Source organism: Pteropus vampyrus, unplaced genomic scaffold (genome assembly GCF_000151845.1).
Source record: "Pteropus vampyrus isolate Shadow unplaced genomic scaffold, Pvam_2.0 Scaffold757, whole genome shotgun sequence".
NCBI classification, from domain to species: Eukaryota; Metazoa; Chordata; class Mammalia; order Chiroptera; family Pteropodidae; genus Pteropus; species Pteropus vampyrus.
The window spans coordinates 82,397-107,239 of record NW_011889538.1 but is presented as its reverse complement, the minus strand read 5'-3'; the positions used below and the strand labels follow the sequence as shown (position 1 = coordinate 107,239).

Here is a 24,843-nt window from a genome sequence, read left to right as displayed (position 1 = left end):
CTGATGAAGGACTAGTATCTAGAACAAACAACTGATAGAACTCAATAATAAAAAGACAAATAACCCAATTTAAAAAATAAGCAAGGTTTTGAACAGACATTTCTCCAAAGAAGATACACAAATGGCTAATATGTACACAAAAAAATGCTCGACATAATTAGTCATCAGGGAAATACAAATTAAAACCACACTAAGATACCACTTCACACCAATTAGGATGGTTGTTAAAAAAAGAAAGAAAAAACACGGAAAGTAAAAAGTGTTAAGGAGGATGTAGAGAAATTGGAACTTTCATACACTACTGGCAGGCATTTAAAACAGTACAGCCACTTTGGAAAATAGTTTCACATTCCTTCAAAAGGCTAAACATATAGTTATCATAAGACCCAGAAATTCTACTCTTAGGTATACATGCAAGAGAAATGAAAACTTGTACATGAATGTTCATAGTAGCATTACTAAACATTTCTAGTAAAAAAGGAGAAACAACATAATATCCATCAACTGAACAACAGATGAATATGGTTTATCCACACAATGGACATCATCTGACAATAAAAAAAAATGAAATATCGATACATTCTACAGCATGGACTGAATTTCGAAAACACTAAGCTAAGTGAAAAAAGCCAAGTAAGTACAAAGGTCCACATGCTGTATGATTCCACTTATAAAAAGTATCCAGAATAGGCAAACCGACAGAGATAGAAGCAGATTGGTGGTTGCATAGAACTTAAGAGGGGTTGAAGAGTTGGAGATGACAGAGAAGGGATAGGGAGTGTTTTGTTTTTAATAGAATTTATTTTTTAGAGCAGTTTTGGGCTCACAGGAATATTGGCAAATAGATAGATCTCCCAACTACTTCTGCCTCCACCCATCCATAACATTCTCCCATTATCAGTGTCCCCACCAGAGTGGTACATTTGTTACAACTGATGAACATACAGACACATCATTATCATCCAAAGTTCATAGTTTACATTAGGATTCACTCTTGATGTTGTACACTCTATGGCTTTTAACAAATTTATAAAGATATGTATCCGCCATGACGGTACCATGCAGATTAGTTGCATTGTCTTAAAATGCCTATTCATCCTTCCCTACCCGCTAACTCCTGGCAACCACTGATCTTTCTGTTACCTTCAGGAGTTCCTTTTTGGGGTGATAAAAATATTTTAAAATTGATTGTGGTGATGTTTGCACACTCTGTGAATATACTAAAAACCACTGAACATACTAAAAGCCACTGAATATACAAGCTAAATGGATGAATTTTATGTTACGTGAATTCTATCATAGTAAAACTAAAAAGGAAATGCTAAAAGTTCTTAAGTGAAAGAGAAATAACAAAGAGAAGCCTGGAATATAAACAATAAAGGGTCATCAAAAGAAAAGGTAAATATCTGAGTAAATAAAACATTATTTTTCACCTTTAACTTTTCTTTAAAACAAAAATTATATTATTGTCTGATGGGATTTTTCAAAGTATATAGATATAATACATAAGACAACTAAATCGGGAGTGGGGAAAGGCACTATGTGGTCGTACAATTTCCATTTCTTATTTGAAATTGTAAAATATTAATTCTAAGATTGTGTAAAATTAATTAGTGATTACCAAAGGGAATGGAGGAGGGAGGAAGGTCGATAAGGGTAAAGAGGGTCAAATATATGGTGACAAAAAAAAAAAATTAACTTTGGGTGGTGAACACATGGTACAATATACAGATGATGTATTATAGAATTGTATACTTGAAATCTATGTAATTTTATTAACCAATGTCACCACAATAAATTTAATTTAAAAAAAAAAGAAATCTTACTCCTATAAAGCTACAAAAAAAAAAAAATAGCATCTTGGAATATAAAGGATATTTTAAGAGGACCAAAAGAAAATAATCCCTGTTACAAAGAACATTAAGATAAAAGTACATGTGGTCACCTTAGATGTTGAGTACTGAGAATATGAACACATATGAGTACATTAAACAAAGAAATCTAAAAGACTGTGAATGTTGTTTCTTGTTTGTAAAGATAGAAGCATGACAAGGGCAATGGGAATGTTAAGTACTCTTGTGTTAAAAAAGTGATCGAGAGTAATCATAACAAAAATGAAGTTCAACTAAGGATTCTTAAATGGATCAAAACAAAAGTAGTGCCATGGCTAACATTAGTGGAAAATTTTAAAGTAACACCTATTAAAGAACACTCAGTGACTAAAACACTTTTTCATCAAATAAACTAGTTTTTCTCTCTTTCTCCTTTATCTAAACATAGGCATTGCTGAAAAATAAATCCCGTCAGCCTTAACTCAAAACAGCCTAGAAGAAAGAATTAAGCATCTATTTCTCATAATACCCTACGCTTTGCAAAAACGGAGAATATTACTGATCCGTGACCAATACTGGCTTCCTCTACACACACACACAGGTGTACTGATCTGTACTAATCGGTCCAGACTCTTGTAGCTGACTCTAAGACAAAGGCCACAAAACAGCTGCCCTGCTGCAGTGCCATTTGTAGTCACTGAATAAGGTGAGGCTCTGTGACCAACAAAATACAAGTACTCATGTCTCTGGAATGATGAGCTAACTAACAAAGGCAACTCTTATGAAGAGATAAAATGCAGCAGGGAATATACTATGAGCTTGGATCCAAAAGTTCTTCCTAACCAGAGTCCATTCACAAGCTTTCAGGAATCACAAAACTTCCTGAAATTGTGAGTACACTTTGCTGGAGAAAATGTTCAGAGCTTTAATTTGGGAGCCAGCTAACTTTTTATGTAAAGGTCCACATAGTATTTTAGGCTTTGCAGGCCACCTGGTCTCCGCTGCACTACTCAATTCTATCACCGTAGCCCAAAAGCAGCCATAGACAATATTAAATGAATGGGCATGGCTCTATTCCAAAAAAATGTTTATTTACAAAAACAGAGTGCAGGCTGGATTTGGCCCACAGGCCTTAGTTCACCAACCCCTGTTGAAATCGATCACACTCTTAGTCATTTCCTTCTGTGAATCAAGGACTCTGAAGTCCAAGTCTTGTTAATTCCTAAGCAATTTTAAAATCCATTTGAATACATCAAAGACATAAATTCATTCTTCTTTGATCTAGTCAACTCCAATGACCTCTTCTAAAATATTCCAGCAGCCCCAGCTAAGGATAACTCTGCCATTACCACACATGGTTTCTTTTCTGAAACCATGAACTTTCAATTCACATATTGATTTAACATTTATCACTTGATATGTTCTAGGCTCTAGCTATTCCATTTACTAGTCACACAACCTCCTACATTCTTTTATTTTCAATTCCCAAACCTTCAACCACTCTCTCAGGATAAAACTTAGTGTCCTTTCGCTGTACCCTATAATGAATCGTTTTTATTCTGTAATATTTCATTTAAACACCTAGGCTCCTAAATGAGACCGAAAAATATCATATGAAATGCAGAATAATTGTTCTTACAAAGTTACATTCTATAGCCCTTAATGCTCTCACAATTCTTTTAGTAATTTTTCTCTCACAACCATCAAGTGCTATTTTAAGTGTTTACTATTCTAGTGAAGGCCTCATCCCAACATCTGCAAACACAGAACTAGGAAACGACCTTGCCAGTAGATGGTAACACCTTCAACTTCCTAACTAAAGCCCACCATCCATAAACATATCTACATATGAGTCTATCCTTATCCCTCCATTCCCAGTATAAACATATTCCCTCCTCCCACTCAAAGCTAACTCCTGCTGTTAGGCCTGATCACTACGCCCTCCTGAGGGGCTTTCTTTTTTACTTAGTATGGGTTTTTTTTGCAGAACTGTATTAGATTTTTTATTGCTGTGTAACAAATTACCACACACTCAGGGGCTTAAAACACCTCCAATTTATTAGCCAACAGTTTTGGAAGTCAGAAGTCCTATCACAGCGTAGCTGGATTCCCTGCTCAGGGCCTTGCTGACAGGAAGCAGGTTGTCACTAGGGCTGCATTCCTTTCTGGATGCTCTGGGGAACAATGTGATCCGAAGCTCACTCAGGTTGCTTGTGGTTAGAGGACTAAAATGCCTATTTCCTTTCTGTCTGCTGAGGGCTGCTCCCCGTATCTAGAAGCATGTGCTTTCCTTGCCACATGGATTTCTCCATCTTCAAAGCAAGTATATGGGAATCTTTCTCGTATTGAATCTGAATTAGGCAAAAGCCACGCTCCAAAATCTCTGCAACACAATCTCTTTATCTACAGCTCCTACTGAAATGGATAAGGAGTGATCTTAGAGGTCACCTGTTTTGGTTGAGAAGATCTAGGAGGCCATGCTTAATTTCTTGAAAAAGCCAGTGTAACAATTCTCTTTTTTCTCTATACACACTTTTAGAAGCAATTTCTTCATTTTAACATTCTTGCCATCTGTATAGACTCAAATTTAACTAAATCATCTAGTCTTGGTTCCCTTTTAATAAGACTTCTTTCAATTTATCTTTCTTCTCATATTTATTATACGCAGCAAAAAGAAACAAGGCAGTACCTTCAACACTTTACTTGGAAATCTCCCTTTTCCAACTTCATCACTCCAGTTCTGCCTCCATCTTCAAAGTCACCAACAAAGAATATCCCTTCAATCAAATCCCTCCCACACTTTGAGTTTCTTTTGCCAAGGAGAGCCCAAACTTTGTTAAGGGCTCACCTGATTAGGCTGAATCCACTGAGAATAATCATTCTTTCTTAAAGTCAATTGTGCCAAACAATATAACCTGATCACAGGAGTATTTCATCATACTCAAGGGGAGAGGCAAAGAATCTTCGGGGCCATTCAGAATTCTGTCTAAAACAAGGACGATGGATATAGCTATTCTGAAACTACTCTCTATATACCGTAGCACTGAACAAATGAGCAAATATAATGATTATGTTGGAAGCCAAGTTTCTCACTGTTGAAGAAGTGAAATACAACTATGGAACATGTAAACACTACGAAGTTGAATTACATTCTGATGTATCAGTATGACCTCATAATTTTTTATATATTTTATTTGTTTTAATCAGTTGGTTTATCTCTCCACCCCAGCTCTGTATTCTGAAATAATCTACAAGCAGTGACAACTCAGTAGCAATGAACATATGTAGTGACCAGATATTGATTTATAAATAGAATCCCCTAATAAAAAGAGCCATGGATCACCAGAGAAATGGAAAATATCAGAGCAGGAAAAGCTCATGATGAGCCTGGAACATTCTGTTGTACCAGAATGTAAGAAAGTATCCCCAAAATGATGAGGATAAGTCAAAAGGACAAAAATCAGTGAGGTAGTTTCTACTAGATAAAAAGCTCTGGAAATATTCATAAATTGGAAAGAAACACAATGTACTTCAAATCACTGCACATCTTGAGAGTTTATATTTGCAGTTAAAACCATCAGTTAAAACTGCTTAAGGAAACAAAAATATACCTAGATTTACAGTTTAAAATATTTTACTCCTTAGGAAGCAGTGTTTACCATTAAAAAAAAATGACTAATATATTTCATCTTAAAAGGGCAATTTTTTAGAGTGGTTGGATATCAGAAAAACTGTATAAAATATATAATTATAAACAAAGGATTTGACAAGTTTTATTATTGAAATTACTTCTAAAGTTTCTAATTGCCATAACTGAAGTACACTCATGGAAAAATCAATCGCCCATTAAAAGGTCCAAGCATTCAGAGCCTGTTATCTCTCACTTTAGTCATGTACAGAGTCATGCGACACTTAACAATAGGAATATGCCCTGAGAAATGTGCTATTAGGTGATTTCATCATTGTGCTAACACCACAGAGTACACTTACACAAATCTAGATGGTTCGGCCTACTACACATCTGGCCTATACAGTGTACCCTATTGCTCCCAGGCTAGAAACCTGTCCAGCATGTTACTGTACTGAATATGGTGGGTAATTATAACACAATGGAATTTCTCTATCTAAATATATGTAAACATAGAAATGACACAGTAAAAATATGGTATAAAAAATAAAAAATAGTTCATTCATATAGGGCACTTACCATGAATAGAGCTTACAGGACTGGAAGTCGCTCTGGGCGAGTCAGTGAACGAGTAGTAAGTGAATGTGAAGGCTCTGGACATTAATGTACACTGGGAACTCTATAAACACTGTACACTTAGGCTACACTAAATTTATAAAACAACACAAAATCAAGCCATAAGAGAAAATGATGCAATTAAGAGAAGCCGTAAACTCAAGATGTATGAGGCTGTTGCCAGCATAACATAGCATACTCTTTAAAAGCAAATTTATTTTATAAGTAGAACATGTACACTCTAAAATAATGTAAAAAGTAGAGTATAGTCAATACAAAAACCAGTAACGTTGTCATTATCAAGTATTATGTACTTTACATAATTGTATGTGCTGTACTTTTTATGACTGGCAGCACAGAAGATTTGTTTACACCAGTATCACCACAAACACATAAGCAATGTGTTGCACTATGATGTGCAACAGCTGTGACATCACTATGTCACTAGGTGATAGGAATTTTCAGCTGTTACAATCTTATGGGGATACCATTATATATGCAGTCTTTGACCAAAACGTCATTATGTGGTGCCTGACTATAATTAAGAAATAAATGGCACAAAATTGCTTTGATGTTGAAAAGAGCTGAAGACAATCCAAGGGAAATGCAATTAACAATATCAACTGTAGATGAATTGACAAAAGTTTAACAAATGAGATTATGAAACCGTTACCATAGGCATTCACTTACTAATAATCTACCAAAACATTTTTGAATTTGATTTAATACTGATTTGTTGTGGAGTTTTGAAGGATAGAAATTTAATAGTCACATGTTTATGGGCTCTAGGACAAAGAGCCCCATTTGAATCTAAAGTGAAGTATGTGCCTAAGAATTCAAAATAATATAAGAAAATGCTCTGGTATTGAAAGTAACATACCAAAATTCTGGTTTAGAATAAGTGAGTTTTAGATGACAATATAACTACAGTTTTTAAAGTATGTTTTTGGATGGTTTAAAGTTTTCTCATCCTATTTTTCTAATCACCTAAACCTGAACAAGTAATGTCCCATTTCCCAGATAAAATAACTTTTATTTTATCTTATCTTATTTTAAATTATTACTTTAAAATAACATTTTAAAGAGGCAGCAAAATCTGATTTTCAAAGGATATCTTATAGAGAACTCCCACATATAGACAAAATGAGCACTTCTCTGGCTAAAGAGGCCTCCTGTCCCTCCCTCCCACTCCGAGGCCTCTCATTCCACCCCATGGCAGCCCCTGAGGCACCTGCACACAACCTCAACATCCTGAAGAATGTGCAAAATATGGCTCCAAACAATGACTGAGGTAAAGGTTCTGTTGTGAACAGAAAAAAATCTTTTTCAGATGCATAAGGAAAAGACATATAAAAATTAAAATGTTAATAGTGATAATATTTGGGTAGTAGAATTGAGTAATATTTTCTTTTTTTAATTTCTAAATTTCCTATAGTTGACAGGAATTACTGTTAGAAACCTAATAAACTTTATTTTTAAAAGATGTAAGTGTAATTACTCTCCCTATAATGTATTGTTATACTATGTAGCAGAAAAAAAGCATTTCTGTACCACCATAAATACAGTTAAAAAAATACATATCTATACATATACACATACCAAAAAAAAAAAAAAAACAAAGATTAGAGATACAAATTAAACATGATAATAATTTGACAATATAATTAGAAAGGCCTGTTTATATTTCAAGTACTTAATATGTTATAATAATAGATCAGACATATTTGTTTCCTTTAATATCCTATTCATTGAATTTCCAGTAAAGCCACAGTTATTAATTACTCTTGGAATCAGAAAAGAGGTTAAAAAGTTAAGAAGTGTCTTATGAAATCTATTACTTTTCAATAATTTTCAAATTTCCAAAACTCATCACTCAAGCCAAATACTATAATTAAGATACCAGATAACAAGGATTTGCCTCTGGGAACTGGAGAGAGTGAATATTAACCATGATTTTGAAATCAAAATGGAAATAATATTAGGCAGGTTACAAGATTTTGATACAGGCACAAACCATGAGGGTGAGTGTATAGAAAAGGTACTAGACAGGCAAGAGGAGAAAGAGTAAAAATCAGAATTAAAATGAAGACTCAAAATCCTGCATCGACACTGACACTTTAATATATCTATGGTAGATTACATTGTTGTTTCCAATCCATCAACCTTCTCTGTATCCACAACCTTTGACATGTGATACCAAAGTTCCTCTCAACAGGGACAGGACATACTTCTCCACTATACCGGTACATAGTCATATGATTTGCTTTGGCCAATGAAATGTGCATGGATATGATATGAGCAAAGGCTTGAAATGTGTTCCCCTCTAGAGCTGGGGTTTCTCTGTGCTCTGCCCTCACCGTAAGAAAAATGTGCCTTCGCACAGTCCACTGGTACAAGGAGAAACAAAGACACACAGAACAGATCTAGACTCTACGTGCGGCTTGGAGCCAAGCCCAGCCAAGAGCAGACAACTCACAAATATGTTAGAATTATAAAAACCCATTAAGTTTTATAGCATTATTGTGGCTATAGTTAAATGATATTTAATATACTTAAACATTAATTTTAAAATATCATTATCCCTCTAAAAATTTTTATACAAAAAAGGTTGGTGAGGCCCTCTTTCCTTCTTGTCCTAAAACTCAGTACATAGTAGGTTTGTGGTAGATTATGTTTCCAAAGATGGTCCAATATCTCTCATCCCACATGGTATTTTAAGTGGTGGTCTACCTCCCTTGCCCCCAACCTGGGCTGCCCCTACGCTGTCATGTAAGACTTGAAGCAAGACCTTAAGAAATCTGAAGTTTCCCTGTTAATCCTTCATGAAATTGAGACATCAAGCGAGAAGTCAAACCCCACTAAGTCTTAACACAGTGAGAGAAATCCCAAACTAGATATGGGGGGGAAGAATGACGAGGGGAAGACAAGGGAGAGAAGAAAAGATGCCATGAAGTGGAGCACCAACTGTAAGCCATGTGAGTGAGGCCGTTTTGGACCTTATAACCATTCTAGTACTCCAGCTGACAAGATTTGAAGCAGAAGAACTTCCTGGTCAATCCACGGAATTGTGAGAAATAACACATTGTTTAAACGAGATATTAAACTTTGGGGTGAATTAAGGCAACTCAAACAAGTTGTTAATAAATGTGTACTGAATTCATTAAATTCACTAAAACAGTCTGTTTAAAGCTTACCTTGGTGTTGGCCATGTCCACAATATACTGGTCTCCTTTTATACATTCCATCACTTCAAAACCATCTCTGTCAATCACCTTGGCTTGAGAGCTTCCAGATACAACAAGAATCATGTCTCCTGTGTTACTATACTGCAATGACTTGATCTGATGGCTAAGCAAAAGAAAAAGAAAACAGTCTGGTAAGACATTGAGCATAATGTTGATACTTTAACCACTTTAAGCACTGTCAGAGAAAAAGTCACATAACCACACAAATTGATCATTCTATAAAATCAAGAACATCAACCTCAAACAGGCCCTAAACACCACTATCCTGTTAGTTCCCCCACTCTCCACAGCAATCTATTAAAATCTTCTCTACACACTTTAAATCTTCAACCCAACCAACTTCCTCTCTTCCAGCTGCTGATTCTTCCCACTCTTTCCCAGAAGAAACAAATAAAAACTCCTCTTCTTCCCATTAATGTTATAAACTTATCTGCATCTGAACTCTCTTCTTCCTTCTCTTTGGTTACAATATTGGAAATAAACCACAAAGCCAATATACTACCTACATTCTGGATCCCATCCTTTCCTGTATTCTCAGAACTTCTACTGAGTATCCTCTCTCTCCTCCCCGTCTCTAAGAAATGAAAAATAAGCCCTAGAAAAGATTGAGAAATTGAGAAGAGAGGTTGAAAAGATGCATGTAGATAGACATTTAAAAATGGACACCAAGTATCAAGCTCTTTGTATCACATGTTAACCCCAGAGAGCATCAACCTCTAAAGAGGTAATGAACAACCAAGCAATTCGGTTGATCAAGCTTTTGTCATCATCTACACCGCTGCTAATGTAATAGGCTTATAAATGAACTAGTAGTGGTAGAAAAGATGAAAGTTATGCTTGGGACCAAGAGCAACTCTCTCAAGTTGACTTAACTTTTGCTGCTAATGAAGGTCCAACAAAAGCCTATGGTGAACCTCTCTCCCAAAATTAATACTGAACTAACGAATAAAGTAAATATACAATATGAAAAACTGTAATAAGTGTATGGGATAAAATAGAGTAGGGAAGGAAGAGAGTGTATACCATGGGGCGGGGATAAATATTTTAAGTGGAGTGGTCAAGTAGGCTATGAAATGAGGGAGGGAGTAGGCTATGAAGATATTTTGCAAAAGAGTGTTCCAAGAAGAAGCAACAGCTACTAGAAAGGACCTGCAGCAAAACTGTGCCTGGCATTTTCCCAGTAGGCCTGTAGCAGAGGAGCAAAAAGAACAGGAGTTGGAGATAAGGTGGGTGGTGTAGATCATGGAGAGCCATTTAAGCCAATGAAAGGACTCCTTCTGAGAGAAATGAGAAAAAACCCAGGACAGTGTTTTGAGCTGAGGAATAACACAATCTGACCTATACTGTACAGAACCATTTTTTGTCTCTGGACCATTCAGTACTCTGAGATCTGTAGACTTATTTTGTTTTTAAAATACATTTAAAAAAAAATACATTCGGCATACAGTGGAAGCTAGATATAAAGAAATAACTATAAATTTTTTTGTGTGATATAAGATGTGGGTTTCTGTACTAATGCATCAAGTAATTACGCCTCCAGACAGGTCTAATAACTACTATAATTTCCAAGTAGTGACGAGCATAAACAATATATATTTCAATACATCAGTTACTATGGAAATGTGATATGAAAGCATTTGAAATGTACAGGTATTTGTTGCCTACTTTCATAATTAAAGGAAATTAGGCTAAATTTCAGTTAGAGGGTAGTGAAAAGAAAAATTTTTATCCATGTTCACAGAAATTGGGAGAACCAGATATAGAACTTATGAGCCCTGGAATTTAAAATTACTATAGTTAAGAAATTAAATGACAAGGTTGAGAATTTATACATAGAACTAAAAGTCATAAAAAAGAAATGTACAGAAATTCTAGAATGAAAACTACAATAACTATAATTTTAAAATAATAGATAGGTTTAATAGCAGAGAATTAATGGTTAAAAGATCATTTTTAGACTGAAGCATGGTGAGAAAAAGTGGAAAATGCAGAAAAAAAAAAGATATATGTTAGATATGGTTTAAGAAAAAAAGAAAAACAGGTCTCATTGGAAAGGCAGAACATAAGAAGAGAGAAGCAATATGTGAACAGATGACGGTCAAAACTTTCGGAAAAATGATAAAAGCCACTAACCAAGAGAGATTCAAGATATAATTAGTACTATAAACCCCAAAGGGTAGCAGAAAACCAAACTCAAACATCAGAGTAAAACTCCTGCAAATCAAAGATAAAAGTAAAACTTTAAAAACAGTCAGAGTAAAAATAAGTAAAATTCCTTCAGAAGAGTAAAAATGAAACAGATGACTTCTCCACAGAAGCAACAAAAACCACAAGACAATGCAATGCTATCTTCAAAGTTCTGAATAAAAAATAACTGCTTAGGTAGAAAATGAAAGGAAAATAAAGATGTTTTCAGGAAAATATAAACTAAAAGAATTTGTCAGCAGCTTACTATATTACTACAAAGAGTTCTTTCAAGCAGTAAGAGAACAATCCCAAATAAACACAGGGACACAATTTGGTAGGAAGAATAACAGAAAGAATATATAAGTAAATCTCAATGAATTGTGATCGCATAAAACAACAATAACAGTTGATGGCAAATCCACTGTGAGATTTTAACATCTTTCCCAGTAATTGATACTGCAAACGAATAAAAAAATCAGTGAGAAGATAGATTTGAACAATATAATTAATAAACTTGACTAATTTACATATGGTGTACCAACAGTAAAATACATTCAAGCATATAAACAGTGTTTTAAAAATTGATATATACTGGCCTATAAATCAAGTCTCAATAACTGCCAAAAGTCTAAAATCATACAGAATATGTTCTCTAACCCTAGTGGAATTAAGATAGAAAGCAATTTTTAAACAATAATTTGAAAATCATGAAATGTTTGAAAATTAAGCAATATACTTGCAAATAATCCCTAGGTCAAAAAAGAAAACACAAGAGAAATTAGAAAATGTTTTTAATTAAATGATAATGAAAATACAATGGATTAGAATTTGTGACATGAAGCTAAAGCCATACTTAGAAGACTTAACACTTCTAACACATTTAAATGCATGTACTACTAAAAAAAAAGTTTTAATCGATGATCTAAGCGTCCATTTCAAAATGCTGGAAAAAAAACACCAAAATATATCCAAAGATCTCCAAAGAAGAGAAACAGTAGGAATGATTTACAATCATTTTCTTGAGGATAGACAAGGACATGGTAAAAAGGAAAGTGGCAAGCCATTAACTTAGGAACACAGATGCAAAAACTTCCAAACAAAATAATAGCAAATTGAATACAGCAATGTATAAAAAGAAAAACACATCACAATCAAGAAAGATTTATTCCAGGAAGGCAAGATGAGTTTAATAGCCAGTCGATGATGAGATTTTCTCCAGTAACAGACAGTGAGGGGACCACCGTTAAGAGGAACAAAACTAAGAGATTTCTTTAAAGGTGTGAGGCTAGCCTAGTGACAGGATGATCTGGGGATAGATCCTGTCCCCATCTCAGCTATGGCCACATGTCAAAGTCACATACTATTAAGGAGACAAAAGGAAACCCTCAGAAGTACAAACTAAAAAAGGTTCTCCCTTATGACTTCACTCATGTGTGGGATATAAAACGAAAGCAACAAATGAACAAATATAACAAAAACAAAAACAAAAAACAAACTCATTGACGTGGACAACAGAATGGTGATTACCAGAGGGGAAGGGAGGTAGGGGAAGACGAAGAAGGTAAAGGGGGTCAAGTACAGGGTGATGGAAAGAGACTAAACTTTGAGTGATGAGCACAAAATGGAGTAGACAAAAATATAAAGTTATACATGTGAAATTTATATAATGATATTAACCAATGTTACCAAAAAAATTTAATTTAAAAATTACATAAGGGAGGAAGGTTCTCAAACATTTCTAAGAATGAAACTATGTAACTCATTTTATTCTGTTTCTCTCCACAGCACTTACTATCTCCTGTCATTACACACGTTTTGTTTGTAGTTGGTCTTCCCTCACTAGAATGAAAGCTCTCTGAGGACATGACTATATAATTGTTAGGGCAAAATAAAATATCTATTATTTTAACCAAAAAGAGTAAATTATAAAATTCTCCCAGAGACTGGAAAATTATTATTGGGACTGTAATACAAAAAAAAAATCTACCCTCAGAGAGGAAGAAAGCTATCACAATGACAAGTGCAATTCATGATTCTGTCACCATCCTACACACTGCAAGACCAGCACTGTTCAATAGGACTTTCTATGATGTCAGAACTATTCTTTATCGGTGCTGTCCTTTACAGTAGCCACTAGCCACAGGCATCTATCAAGCATTTGAAATGTAGCTACTGCAACTAAGGAACTTAATTTTTAATTTAATTTAAATGTAAATAGCCACCTGTGCTAGTGGCTAGTACACTGAACAGTGCTGCCATTAACAATATGAAATAAATATAAAACAGTCTCAACTTTGGAACAGAAGATTGTCACTGCCTCATAAAATAAATGAAAAATGAAATACCAAGTAAAATGTTCTCTAAAAATAAAACAAAAGTAAACCTAATGAAATCTATAAAAGGCCATTTGGACAATAATACCACAAGTACTAAAACAGTCATTGTACAGCCCCTAAATGTGACTTTTAGTCACAAATTTAGAAATGCCTATTGAAGTAAACTCTCCAGGTAAAAGTTTCTTTTACCTGGAGAGTTTACTTCATGCTAAAAATAGTCTATAGCATTCTTCATGCCATGCTAAAAATAGTCTATAGCATTCTTCAGAGATGGCATCGTAAAGCATCACATCAGAGCAATCTTACAGGTATGCTATCAAAGGTACCATGTTCTTAAAAAGGAAATCCCCAAATAAATATCAATGAAAGCAAAAAATTATATGCCTTACATAGATACTAATACACAAACCCATAGAATTCTCATGGAAAACCAACTTAATAATCAATCCCAAACACAAAATTTCTCTAACAAAAATAAAAACATTTTTTAAGCTGTCTTCATAGCTTCTTTTATGAATATAACTGTAACAAAAAGTAAATTAAATTATTTGATTTATCCTAACAAGCCAATCTAAAAAAAAACCCTCCAGCAACAAGACAAATTAAACAAAATTTTAGGCTATTTAGTCCAATTTACTTTCTGAGTCTACAATTTCAAGGCTGAGAAATAAATACGTGTTTCAAAAAAACACTATTAACTCATGATAATCTTGTCTTCTAGAAACAGTACACAAAAAATTAAAATGTATGCGTGTCTCACTAGGTCTCTATAGAAGTAGTCTTTCTGGTTGGTTACCAAAACCAAATCAGATACTTCCCAATGAAACTGCTTTTTTGCACAGCCACCACTAACTAGAAACTGCTGCTCAAAATTTATACTGATCATTTCTCCTAAAATGGTGAAATTCTGATAGCTTTTGAAACATGTATTCTTCAAAAAGCCATTCTTAACGTACTGAGTCACAGTACTGATTCTAACGGCAAGGATAATTCAAAAGATCTGACTGGGCTCTGAGGTTAGAATGTGTGACACAGTGAGGAATTTCACCATAATGCCTAAGGTCAAAATGTCAAGGCAGAAGAGCAATTGAAGCTCCCAAACCAGATGTTCATGGGAAAGGAACCTAGAAAAGCAAAGGCGAAGATACTGCCAGGGCCCCTCCTTCCTAAAAAAGAAAAGCCTTTCTGACTTCATGGCACCCTTCCTGAAACACTGGGAAGGAATGAGGTCCTCAGCAAAATTCTGACCAGGGTCCCAAACAAAAACGTGAGTCCACAGGAGGCAACAATAATAAGATATAACATTACATGTTTGATCAAATGTGTCAGCTGTCCATTTATTGCCTCTCAGCTCCAAATTCACCCTTCACTGCCTACTCTGCAAAAATGGATTTGGGCTTTTCAAATATTTATCCTGTGCCAGTTGGTATGATGTTAAGTTTTGTCAGTAGAGGGTACTGGAGAGACACTGCAGGAGGAAGGGGTTTCCTTCTGATCTAGTATGTTCCTCCTGGTAGGCTCCTGCACTGCTCACGCCTTCGCCAGTGTCTGGCCCCTGCTGCTTGTGTAGCTTCTCCACTAACAGGCTCCTGAAGAGTACATAGTCCAGTTTGTAGCACCAGCAGCTCCTGCAGCCCTGTCCTCAGGAGGTGACTCTGGTGAGACAGGTTTCTGGCAAGTTCTGCCATGACGGCACCACAGTCTCTCTCTCTCACTGAGCCACAGCCTTGCCCTCTCAAATAAGGTGTGGATCTCAGTCCTGGAGGTCTCTCTCTCTTCGTTGAATGTTCTATATCTACCCTAGGGGAGTGGCTGCTCCCTTTGTCTGCTAGTCCCATATTCTTTAGAGTTCTCTTTACTTTTTACCGGCCAATCTCTCATTACTCCAATCCTGTTATAGTCAGTAATTCTTTATCATAAACTTTCCCTGTTCAAATTACTGTGACTTCACTCTCCTAATCAGACCCTGACTGATATACCAAATTTCAAGTGATTAATTAGGAACTGAGAAAATTATAGGCTGTTTAGTCCAAATTCTTTAGATATATAAATAGATTAGATATTCGATAATTAGATAGTTCAGACTGCTAAACCAAAGTCTTGGCAAGTAAAACTTGAATGAACCAGTTAGTTCACAGGGTACCTTTGTTTACAGTACTCCCATTTGGGAAAGTCTTAATTTTCTTCACTAACTATGAAAGATCAAATACTATAAGCAATCACTTTGGTTTTTTTCTGGTGAATCATTTTTATTTCCAAAAGAGAAGGAAAATCTGAAAAATACAGTGAAATTCAAGACAAGATAGCAAAAACAGTCACTGGCTCCATTTCGCTGGCTATTTGTTCTACCAAACTGCTTTATCTACATTTGGAGGAAAATGCAAAATCTCAGTGATCCCACATTAATATTCACCTTGCTTTTTTAGCTTTAGAGGAACACTTAGTGTTTTCCCTGTCTCATTGTTTGTCACTTGCTCTCTCTGCTGACATTTAAAATGAAATGTTCAGCACCAAGCTTACCATTCCTGTCCCACTTCGCTCTTAATTCTGCTAGCCACAGAGTTAAAAGGACAGGATTAAGAGTTATTAGACACAGTACTAAGGAGAATTAAAGGGCTTGTTCAAGGGGGTATAACATCTGCTCCTCAAATTCCTGCCTAAACAACTAAGATTCCGATCAAAGAGAAGAGAGGGAAAGCCAATCCTGACAGTAAACTGGAGTCACAAGGAAGTGAATGTTCTCCCGGGGAGTAACTCTGACACCAGAGGAAGGCTTAGTGACATTGCACAATTCTTTCTGTGAAGTTATTCATGGGGCAAGTGGGAGTCTATGAGTGTAAGTGGAAGGGAGTGGAAAGGTGAAGAATGAGGATCCTTTTAAGTAGTTTTTGCTCCGCTAGCAAAACAAGCTGAGACATGCAAGACAGATAAACACAGCTGTTTGGGGCTGTCACTTGGGGCTCAGGAGCCAAGGTGTCCTGATGTAGTGAAAAGCGCATTGGAATGTGAGTGAGGAGGACAGGGATCCAAGTCCTCGCTCTGCTGCTAACTAGCTGTGTGACGAGGAGCAAGCCTTTCGGCTTTATTAGCCTCATTCTCCCTATTTTTTTTTGGAAAATCAGTAGATGGGACTAGATAGTAGCACTATGCAGAGTGCTCCTGAGACACAGAGTTCATGTACTAGCTGTATAACTTTGCTGAGTCCTGGTTTCCTCCACTGAAAAACCAGGAGAAATAATACTTATAGGATTGGGTGAGGATTAAAAATAGTATACATAAAGGCATCCAGCACAGTCTGTGAAACAAGTAGTTGCTATTACTATTACTTTTTTATTTCCAAGGTCTTGTTAAGATTATTTGAGGGGGATAAAATCTTGGTAGCTAACTAATGAATACATTTAAATTAAATACACTGAACATTTCAAATTCATTACAAATTAAGTTAGTATAATGCGTATTTTTAATTATTACTAATCAAAGTATTCAAGAGAAATATGCTTAAATCTTTTCTGATTCTCTGCACCTACTCAAAAAACTCAAGCATTATGTCAAATTCATCCACTACAATCTTGGAAATGAAAGGCAACAATAGAAAAAACATAGTTTCAAATTTGCAGGCCATCTTCCTATAGTATTTGATGAAACTGTTCCTTCTAAGTATGCAAAATATATTATCTAGTGCTAGAAATAGGACAAGAAAGTAAGAGACATGAGGCAGAACCATCTAAGGGTTTCTGTATGAGAATATGAGAAAATACTAATTTATTCCATGCCAAAATAAATCTTCAGCTACTTCAATATTTGAGCTTTTAAATTCATAGATTTCAAATGCAAAATTAATTATAGCTACACATTTTACCTAGTAGTTTAAGCATACTAAAGGTTAGAGAGCTAGTAGTAACTTGAATGTCAAACGAAACTAAAAGCAGAGAAAATTTCTATTTATTAAGAGAAAATTTCTTAGTAAAGTAACTTTACTAAGACCAATCAATAACCCTTCCTCTTCCATTACAATGTATATTCTTATTTAGGAACATAATCAAATTACTCTATCACTTAAGCTAGTACAGATTAATACCCTCAAGACTTTATATGGTCTGACAGTAAAGTTCCATACTAAAATAGAATAATAAAACCAAAAGGCAATAAATACCTAAACAATATGTTTTCATGTCTTCTGAGGATTAGCGAAATATCAAGAATAGCCAACCAATGAGGATGACTAGCAAAAACTAAGACCTCGTTTGACTATTCCCAATAGCTCCCTTTATGATGATGTGATATTAGGAGTAACTCAAGTCTTAATTCTAGTAGTAGAACAACAGGGGCTCAGCATTTAATAATGAATAAAAGAAGCTGAGGGAGCAAACAATAGGAAGGCCCTACTTTAGAGAGCCTCTTTGGAAAGGGAATATTTAGATAGAAACCTAAGTGAAGAGGAGCTAACCACTTTTTGATGGGGGAGCAGGTAGCAGGAGGGTAGAGAAAAGCATCCTAATTGGAAAAAAAAAACCACTTGTAAAAAAATCTCTCAGACATTTTGCTAGAGCATACTAAGAAAAGAGACGAAACAGGCAAGGGTCAGATCACAAATGACCTTATAAATCATGACAAGACATATGAGTTTTAGTCAAAATGGATCAGGAAGGTCTTAAAGGGATTTCACATGAATAGTGGGGAATAACAGTAGAGACTACTGCAGCATTCTACATGGGATTCAAGCAGGGAAGACACTTGAGTTGAATTTTGAGGAGGAATCTTGAAGAAATTGGAGAGGCAAGAAGAGTACAGGTAAGGATGGAGAAAAGGTCCCAATAATGAGGAAGGAAAGAAGTGAGGAGACTGAACTGACTGCAGTGAAGCCTTTGTGTTGTGATGTAACAAGAAATAGATAGAAAGATGATAATTGTAAAGTCCTTAGAACTTCAGGATAAGAACATATACATAGACTTTAAAAATTAAGGACTTGTGGAAGGTCACGCAAGAATGTAAAATGTATTTTCTTAACGCAGGGAAGATGCTGAAAATGGTGCAAAAAGAACATGAATATGAGGTCTTTAAGAACTTAAAAACCTGAAATGTAAAAGACTTCTATGGAAAAAATAATTGCCTGAGGAATGCACATTAAACTTCCCTAGTCCAAATATCAAAATAAATAACCTAGAAAAATATAACAATAGGGAGATATATAAAAATTGGAAAATGAACAAGCATTGAAAGAAACAATCCAAAAATTTCTATAAGGACCAGAGTGATTAGAAAAACATCTCCCAAAAAATGTAGAACAGACTTATATGAAAATAGCCCACAAACCATGAATTCCTATGGCAGCAAGTTCTCGAAGAAGAAAGGCTGCCATCATTGAAAGAACACTCGCATTAGGCAGCTGGCAACTGAAAGAATGTTCGTGACGCGAGGGTTCACAAAACAAAGACATACCAACTAGTCAGAACCCTAACAAAATAGCTTCCCTGAAAACAGAGCATCCATCACAAAGAAAGGAGACTCCCCTGTAAGGACTACTCTCAGCCCCAGCCTCGCAGAAATCCCTCAGACCACAGGCTCACTCCACTAGCTATTAAGCTACTGTGTTTAAGGAAGTGAGGAGATGTAAGGAGGATCTAGTCGACCTGTTTCTCACCAGGCAAAAATAGTAAAACAATCGGGGGTTGTGAAGAGATTCCACAGTGGGGGCTCAGCAAACTTTTTCTGTCAAGGTCCAGATAGCAAATATTTTAAGCTTTGCAGACCATAAACAATCTCTGTCATATATTCTTTGTTGTGTTTTGTTTAATAGTCCTTTAAAATTATAAAATTCTTAGTTCATGTGCAATGTAAAAACAGGCCATGGAGCGGATTTGGCCCTCTGGTCATAGTTTGTCAATCACTATTCTAGAGCATAAAAGACAAAGAATGTAGCTGCGAACTTTTTTTAAGGAAAAAAAAATATTTTTAGACTCATTGTTTCACGCTAAAAATAAAATTCAAGAAAACGTATCTGTTGCTATTGTATAAAATGTTGCAATAAACAAACTTATTTCCTTGGTCATCTCTGTGTATGGGTGTAACTATGAGGGAAATTCCTAAAAGTGGGTTACTGGGTCATAGAGAGTATCTGCATTTGTAATTTGGAACATAAGGCCCTCCAAAAAATGCTATCAATTTATATTCACACCAACAATGCCTGAAAATGCTTATTTCTCCAAATATTGTCATCACAGTTCACACTTTACATCTACATAGACATTATCAAATTGTTCTGTGAGAGAAAAGTTTAGTAATTGATATCCCACCTTCTCCCCCTCCCTATACTGGACAGTATGACCTTTTTCATCTTTGCCGGTCTTATAGGTGACACATAATACCTCGTTGGCATTTAATTTTTCCTTCTTTGATTATTAGCGAAGTTGTGTAACTTTTTCATGTTTATTGGCCATTTGTAGTTCTTCTACTATCTGTTCAGTCATTTCCTTTGACCAGTTCTAATTTTCAAACATCCTATCCTTATTAATTTGTAGAAACTCTAAGTATTATGGATAATAACCCATTGTTTTCAATGTGTATTTCAATTTTGAGTTTATAATTTGTCTTTTAATATTGTTTATGATGTCTTTTGTTTCCCAAAGTATAAAATGTCATTTTAATTACAAAAGCAATTCATGCTGCTTTGCCATATCATGTAAAAGTAGAAAATGGAAGTTCTCCATTTCGCCCACATAAAACATGTCCATTCCCAAATGAAGTCTCCCAAACTTTCCTTAGTAATTGGAAAACTAAAGGCATCTTATCTTCCAGTATTTTCTTTCCTACTGGTAATATCCAAGATTAGTTACAAACCAGTAAAAGTTTGTTATGCAAAACTGAAGTAGCTAGATGGATTTGATATTCAACTTTGCATCTCAAGTACAGCCTAATTAATAATGCTACTGATGAGTGATATCTGTGGGAAAAAATGTCATATACTATGATTATTCTAAAAGTTGTAAAATCTAATAGTTTAGAAAATAATATTACTAAGGAAACTCATAAATCAAGTTTATCAATTCACTAACAATTATAAGTTTAATCAAAACATTTTGTCATTAACCTGAATTCAGTTAATGAGTTTTTATCCAGGAGAAAAGAGACATGCTTACTGAAATTTATATAATTCTGCTTCCTTACATGCCAAGTCATACACAAATCATTGATCTAATTCTACAAGAGGAATCTGTCCATTTTCAATTTCTTTTTCAGAACTAATAATACAAAAAACAAAAGAAAGTATAAATGCCTGAAAAAACCACTAATCTATCACACAATTATGTGAAATGAATGAATTACTATGGTGCATAAACACCAGCTGTAAATGAATTTTTAAAACTTTGCCTGAAAGCTAAAATAGTATTACTTCAGTCATATGGCATGGGTAGTAAATAAAGTGGTGAGATAAATAAGGCTAAAAGATCAATGAGTTTAAGCAAACACACACACTCTTGACTGTTTCTAATGACACTTACTCTAAATGGTTTTAATCCCTTCTGTGTCTGTGTATAACATGACACATGTGATTAAATGGTACAAACTCTACAGTTAGAATGCCTGCATTCAAATCCCTGTTCAATCACCTACTGTGTGACCTTAAGTTAATTAGTTAATCTCTCTGAGCCTCCATTTACACATCTGTAAAATGGGGATAATAAATGTACCTATGACACAGAGCAGTTATGAGAATTAACTGATATAAAGAATTCAATCAGCCTCAATAACTGTTAGCTATGATACTGATTATTAATGATTATTATATACATTATGATTACAACTATGTATGTACACATTTCTTGTTTAGCAAAAGAAAAGCATTTATTTCTGTATTAATATATACACCTGGTGGCTAAAACTCAAAAGACATAAAAGGGCAAATAACAACACATTTTCATTTCACCTTGGTCTCCCAGACAACTAGTTATTTTCTCTATAGAAAATGAGTGTCATCGGTCTCCTGTATACCTTTCCAGGAATATTTTATGCATATATAAACAAATAGTATATATTGGTTTTTCCAAGCTCTTTTAAAAAACTTTTTTAAAAAATTCTATAAAGTGTTCTTTCACTCAATATATTTTGAAGATTGTTCCACAGTTGAACCTTTTCTTGATGACTCAGGTAAGTGTTTTTCGAGTTTGAGTAATAACACCTTCCTTTTGATGGGAAAATATATTTAGAGATCACTTTGTGATGACAAATAATTTTTATTATAATATTACTTAATTGCATATGAACATATAAATAGGTTCCTTATACTTACAACTCTTACAAAACTATAAGTTCACAATGAATTTAAAAATAAATACTAACCATTCCACACTCACAGGAATGACTATCATCAAAAACACAATAATAAATGCTAGTGAGAATATAGAGAAACTGGAACATTTATATATTGCTAGTGGGAATGTAAAATGGTGCAATCGCTTTAGAAAACATTTTGTCAAGTTATTAATATGTTACACATAAATTTACCATATGATCTAGCAATTCCCAATTGAAGTATAGAGATGGAAACATATGTCCATCCAAAGACTGTACACAAATGTTCATAGCAGAATTATTCATAATATCCAAAAATGGAAACAACCCAAATGTCTACCAACTGGTGAATGAAAAACAAAATACACTACATATATACTTATATTTATATTTATATACATATGTATATCATATATATAAAAAGGAATCATAAAAAGGAACAAAGTACTGATGTGTGTTACAACGTAGATGAACCGCAAAAAGATTATGCTACGTAAAAGAGGCCAGACACAAGAGACCACGCCTCATATGTATAAATTATTCCATTTATATCCAGAAATGTCCAGAAAAAGCAAATCTATAGAGACGAAAAGTAGATTACTGTCTAATGCTGGAGGTGAATATGGAGAGTGACCACAAATGGGAATGAAGTTTGTCTTTAGGGTGATGGAAATTAAGATTGTAGTGATGGTTGCACAAGTCTGTAAGTTTACTAAAATGTATTAAAATACATACTGAAAATGAGTATATTTTATGATATGTAAATTAAACCTCAATAAAGTAATTTTGAAAAGTAAATACTAAAACAAAAGAACCAATAAAATTCAAAATAATTTTAAGGTATTAATTGTTGAAACAATATCATATAAAATAAAACAATTTCGTTATTGTGGAACAAATTGATTATATCCCTCTACAACAGTCCTCTAATCTACCAATAGACCAACAGGCTAATGAATACCTGTTGCCTGCTACAGCACATGCCTATTTTACTGTGTTACAGTGATAAGTCAATTTTCTCAACAACTGTCTCTTTTATAACTACTGTGAAAACTTTGTTCATACAGCACTTTATGACAAAATAAGCTTTCACTTGGTGCCAATGCATCATTTTATGTATGAAGTGTGTCTCTGCTCCTTTCTCCTAAGACCATGGCCACTGAAAATGAAAACAGCACTTGAGCCCAGGTGATTTTGAACACAAAGGTAAACAAATCTGGACATTTGGATTGTGCCAAATAATTATCAAAATGAAAAATCAAATTTTTAATTAATGAAAAGAATTCATGAGCCCCTAAAATTATACCCATAAACTCCAGTTTGATAAACCTGAATACTAAAGTATTCAGAGCCATCTGATTTCACACTAAATGTTATCCATACAGTTGAGCAATTCTAGTAAGTGCCCATTCACAAAATGGTTTTATAATTGTCATCAAGTCACTTAGTTTGTGGATTGTATCTCTATAAGGCATGACTAAAAACAACCTTGTCTTCAGTGATGAATCACTGGGGGATTTCTGAAATGAAAATTTATTTTAACATTTATAAGTCAAATAGGAATAGTAACTGCTTGAAGAAAGAAACACCTGATGAAAAACGGTAGCATTCATCCACTTGAAAAGGTTGAACATTTAACAGAAATGATTATCAACTGTTGAAAACCATCATCTGGTAATAAAAACTACAAAAATTTTTCTCAAAAGTGAATAGAGTGAATATACAACCAATACGTATTACACAATAATTGTGTTGCATCTGAGTAAATAACATTTAGTTGACTAAATTGTCCCAGAAATTAAAGCAAAACACTTGGCTTATAAATCACCAAACTAATCATTAACTTGTTGATTTGTTAGCAGACCAAAAGATCAGAATAGAGGGATATCATTTATTTTCCACAATGAAGAAATTGTTTCCTTCTATATGTTCAATTGAGTTTTTTTTTAATTTTTTCCTGTCAAAAACAGAAAACCTTGCTTTGCATGGTTCTGATACACATAAATTTCAGCTATGTAAATAATACCAGGCCCCAACAATATGGTTCAAATTTTAGTTATTATAGTATATTAACTGAGTAACTGCATAAAGTACAAACTTTGCTGCTAGCTTTTCAGTCCAAAAATCACTATGTAAATAGCAGATGTGCATCCTGATAAATGACAAATGATACCACGTTTTCCAAAGTCTGTCACTGTGATTGGTCACTGTGAATGCACAGACAGCAAATCATGTAGTTGTGTTGCCTCCTTGTCTCCTGGTGATAAACCCATGTGACATTTTACAAAATGGATAATCAAAAAAGGGCTATTAGACAATATCAAAATTTTCACATGTGCACAAAAAGCATTTCACTTCTCACTACTTGTTCTGGAGAAACACTCAATTTACACATATGCCCAATGAAGTATAAAGAAGATAATCAGTCCGTCATTTGTTTGTAATAGTGAAAAAGTGGCCACAATCCTAAAGTCCATCAATGATGGAATAGCTAATAAGTATAGCAGTTCTCAAAGTGTGTCCTCAGACCAGGCACACCAGCAGCACCTGGGAACTTGTTGGAAATGCAAGCTCTTGGGCCATACAACATCCAAAAAATTGAAAACTCTAAACATGAGGTCTAGCATTTAACTTTTTAACAGGCCCTTCAGATGGTTCTGGTGCCTATTAAAGTTTCGAAAACACTAAACTATGGAAAGTTACACTCAGTA

At 34.6% G+C, this 24,843-nt stretch overlaps 1 protein-coding gene across 1 annotated transcript in view; it reads right to left on the bottom strand.

The window, feature by feature from the left end:
• Positions 1-24,843, bottom strand: part of LOC105309519 (WD repeat-containing protein 70) — a 145,372-nt gene that overhangs the window by 66,598 nt on the left and 53,931 nt on the right. The window contains exon 8 of the mRNA XM_011385715.2: positions 9,270-9,423. Within this exon, the coding sequence (XP_011384017.2) occupies positions 9,270-9,423 (154 nt within the window). The remainder of the gene's footprint in view (positions 1-9,269; positions 9,424-24,843) is intronic.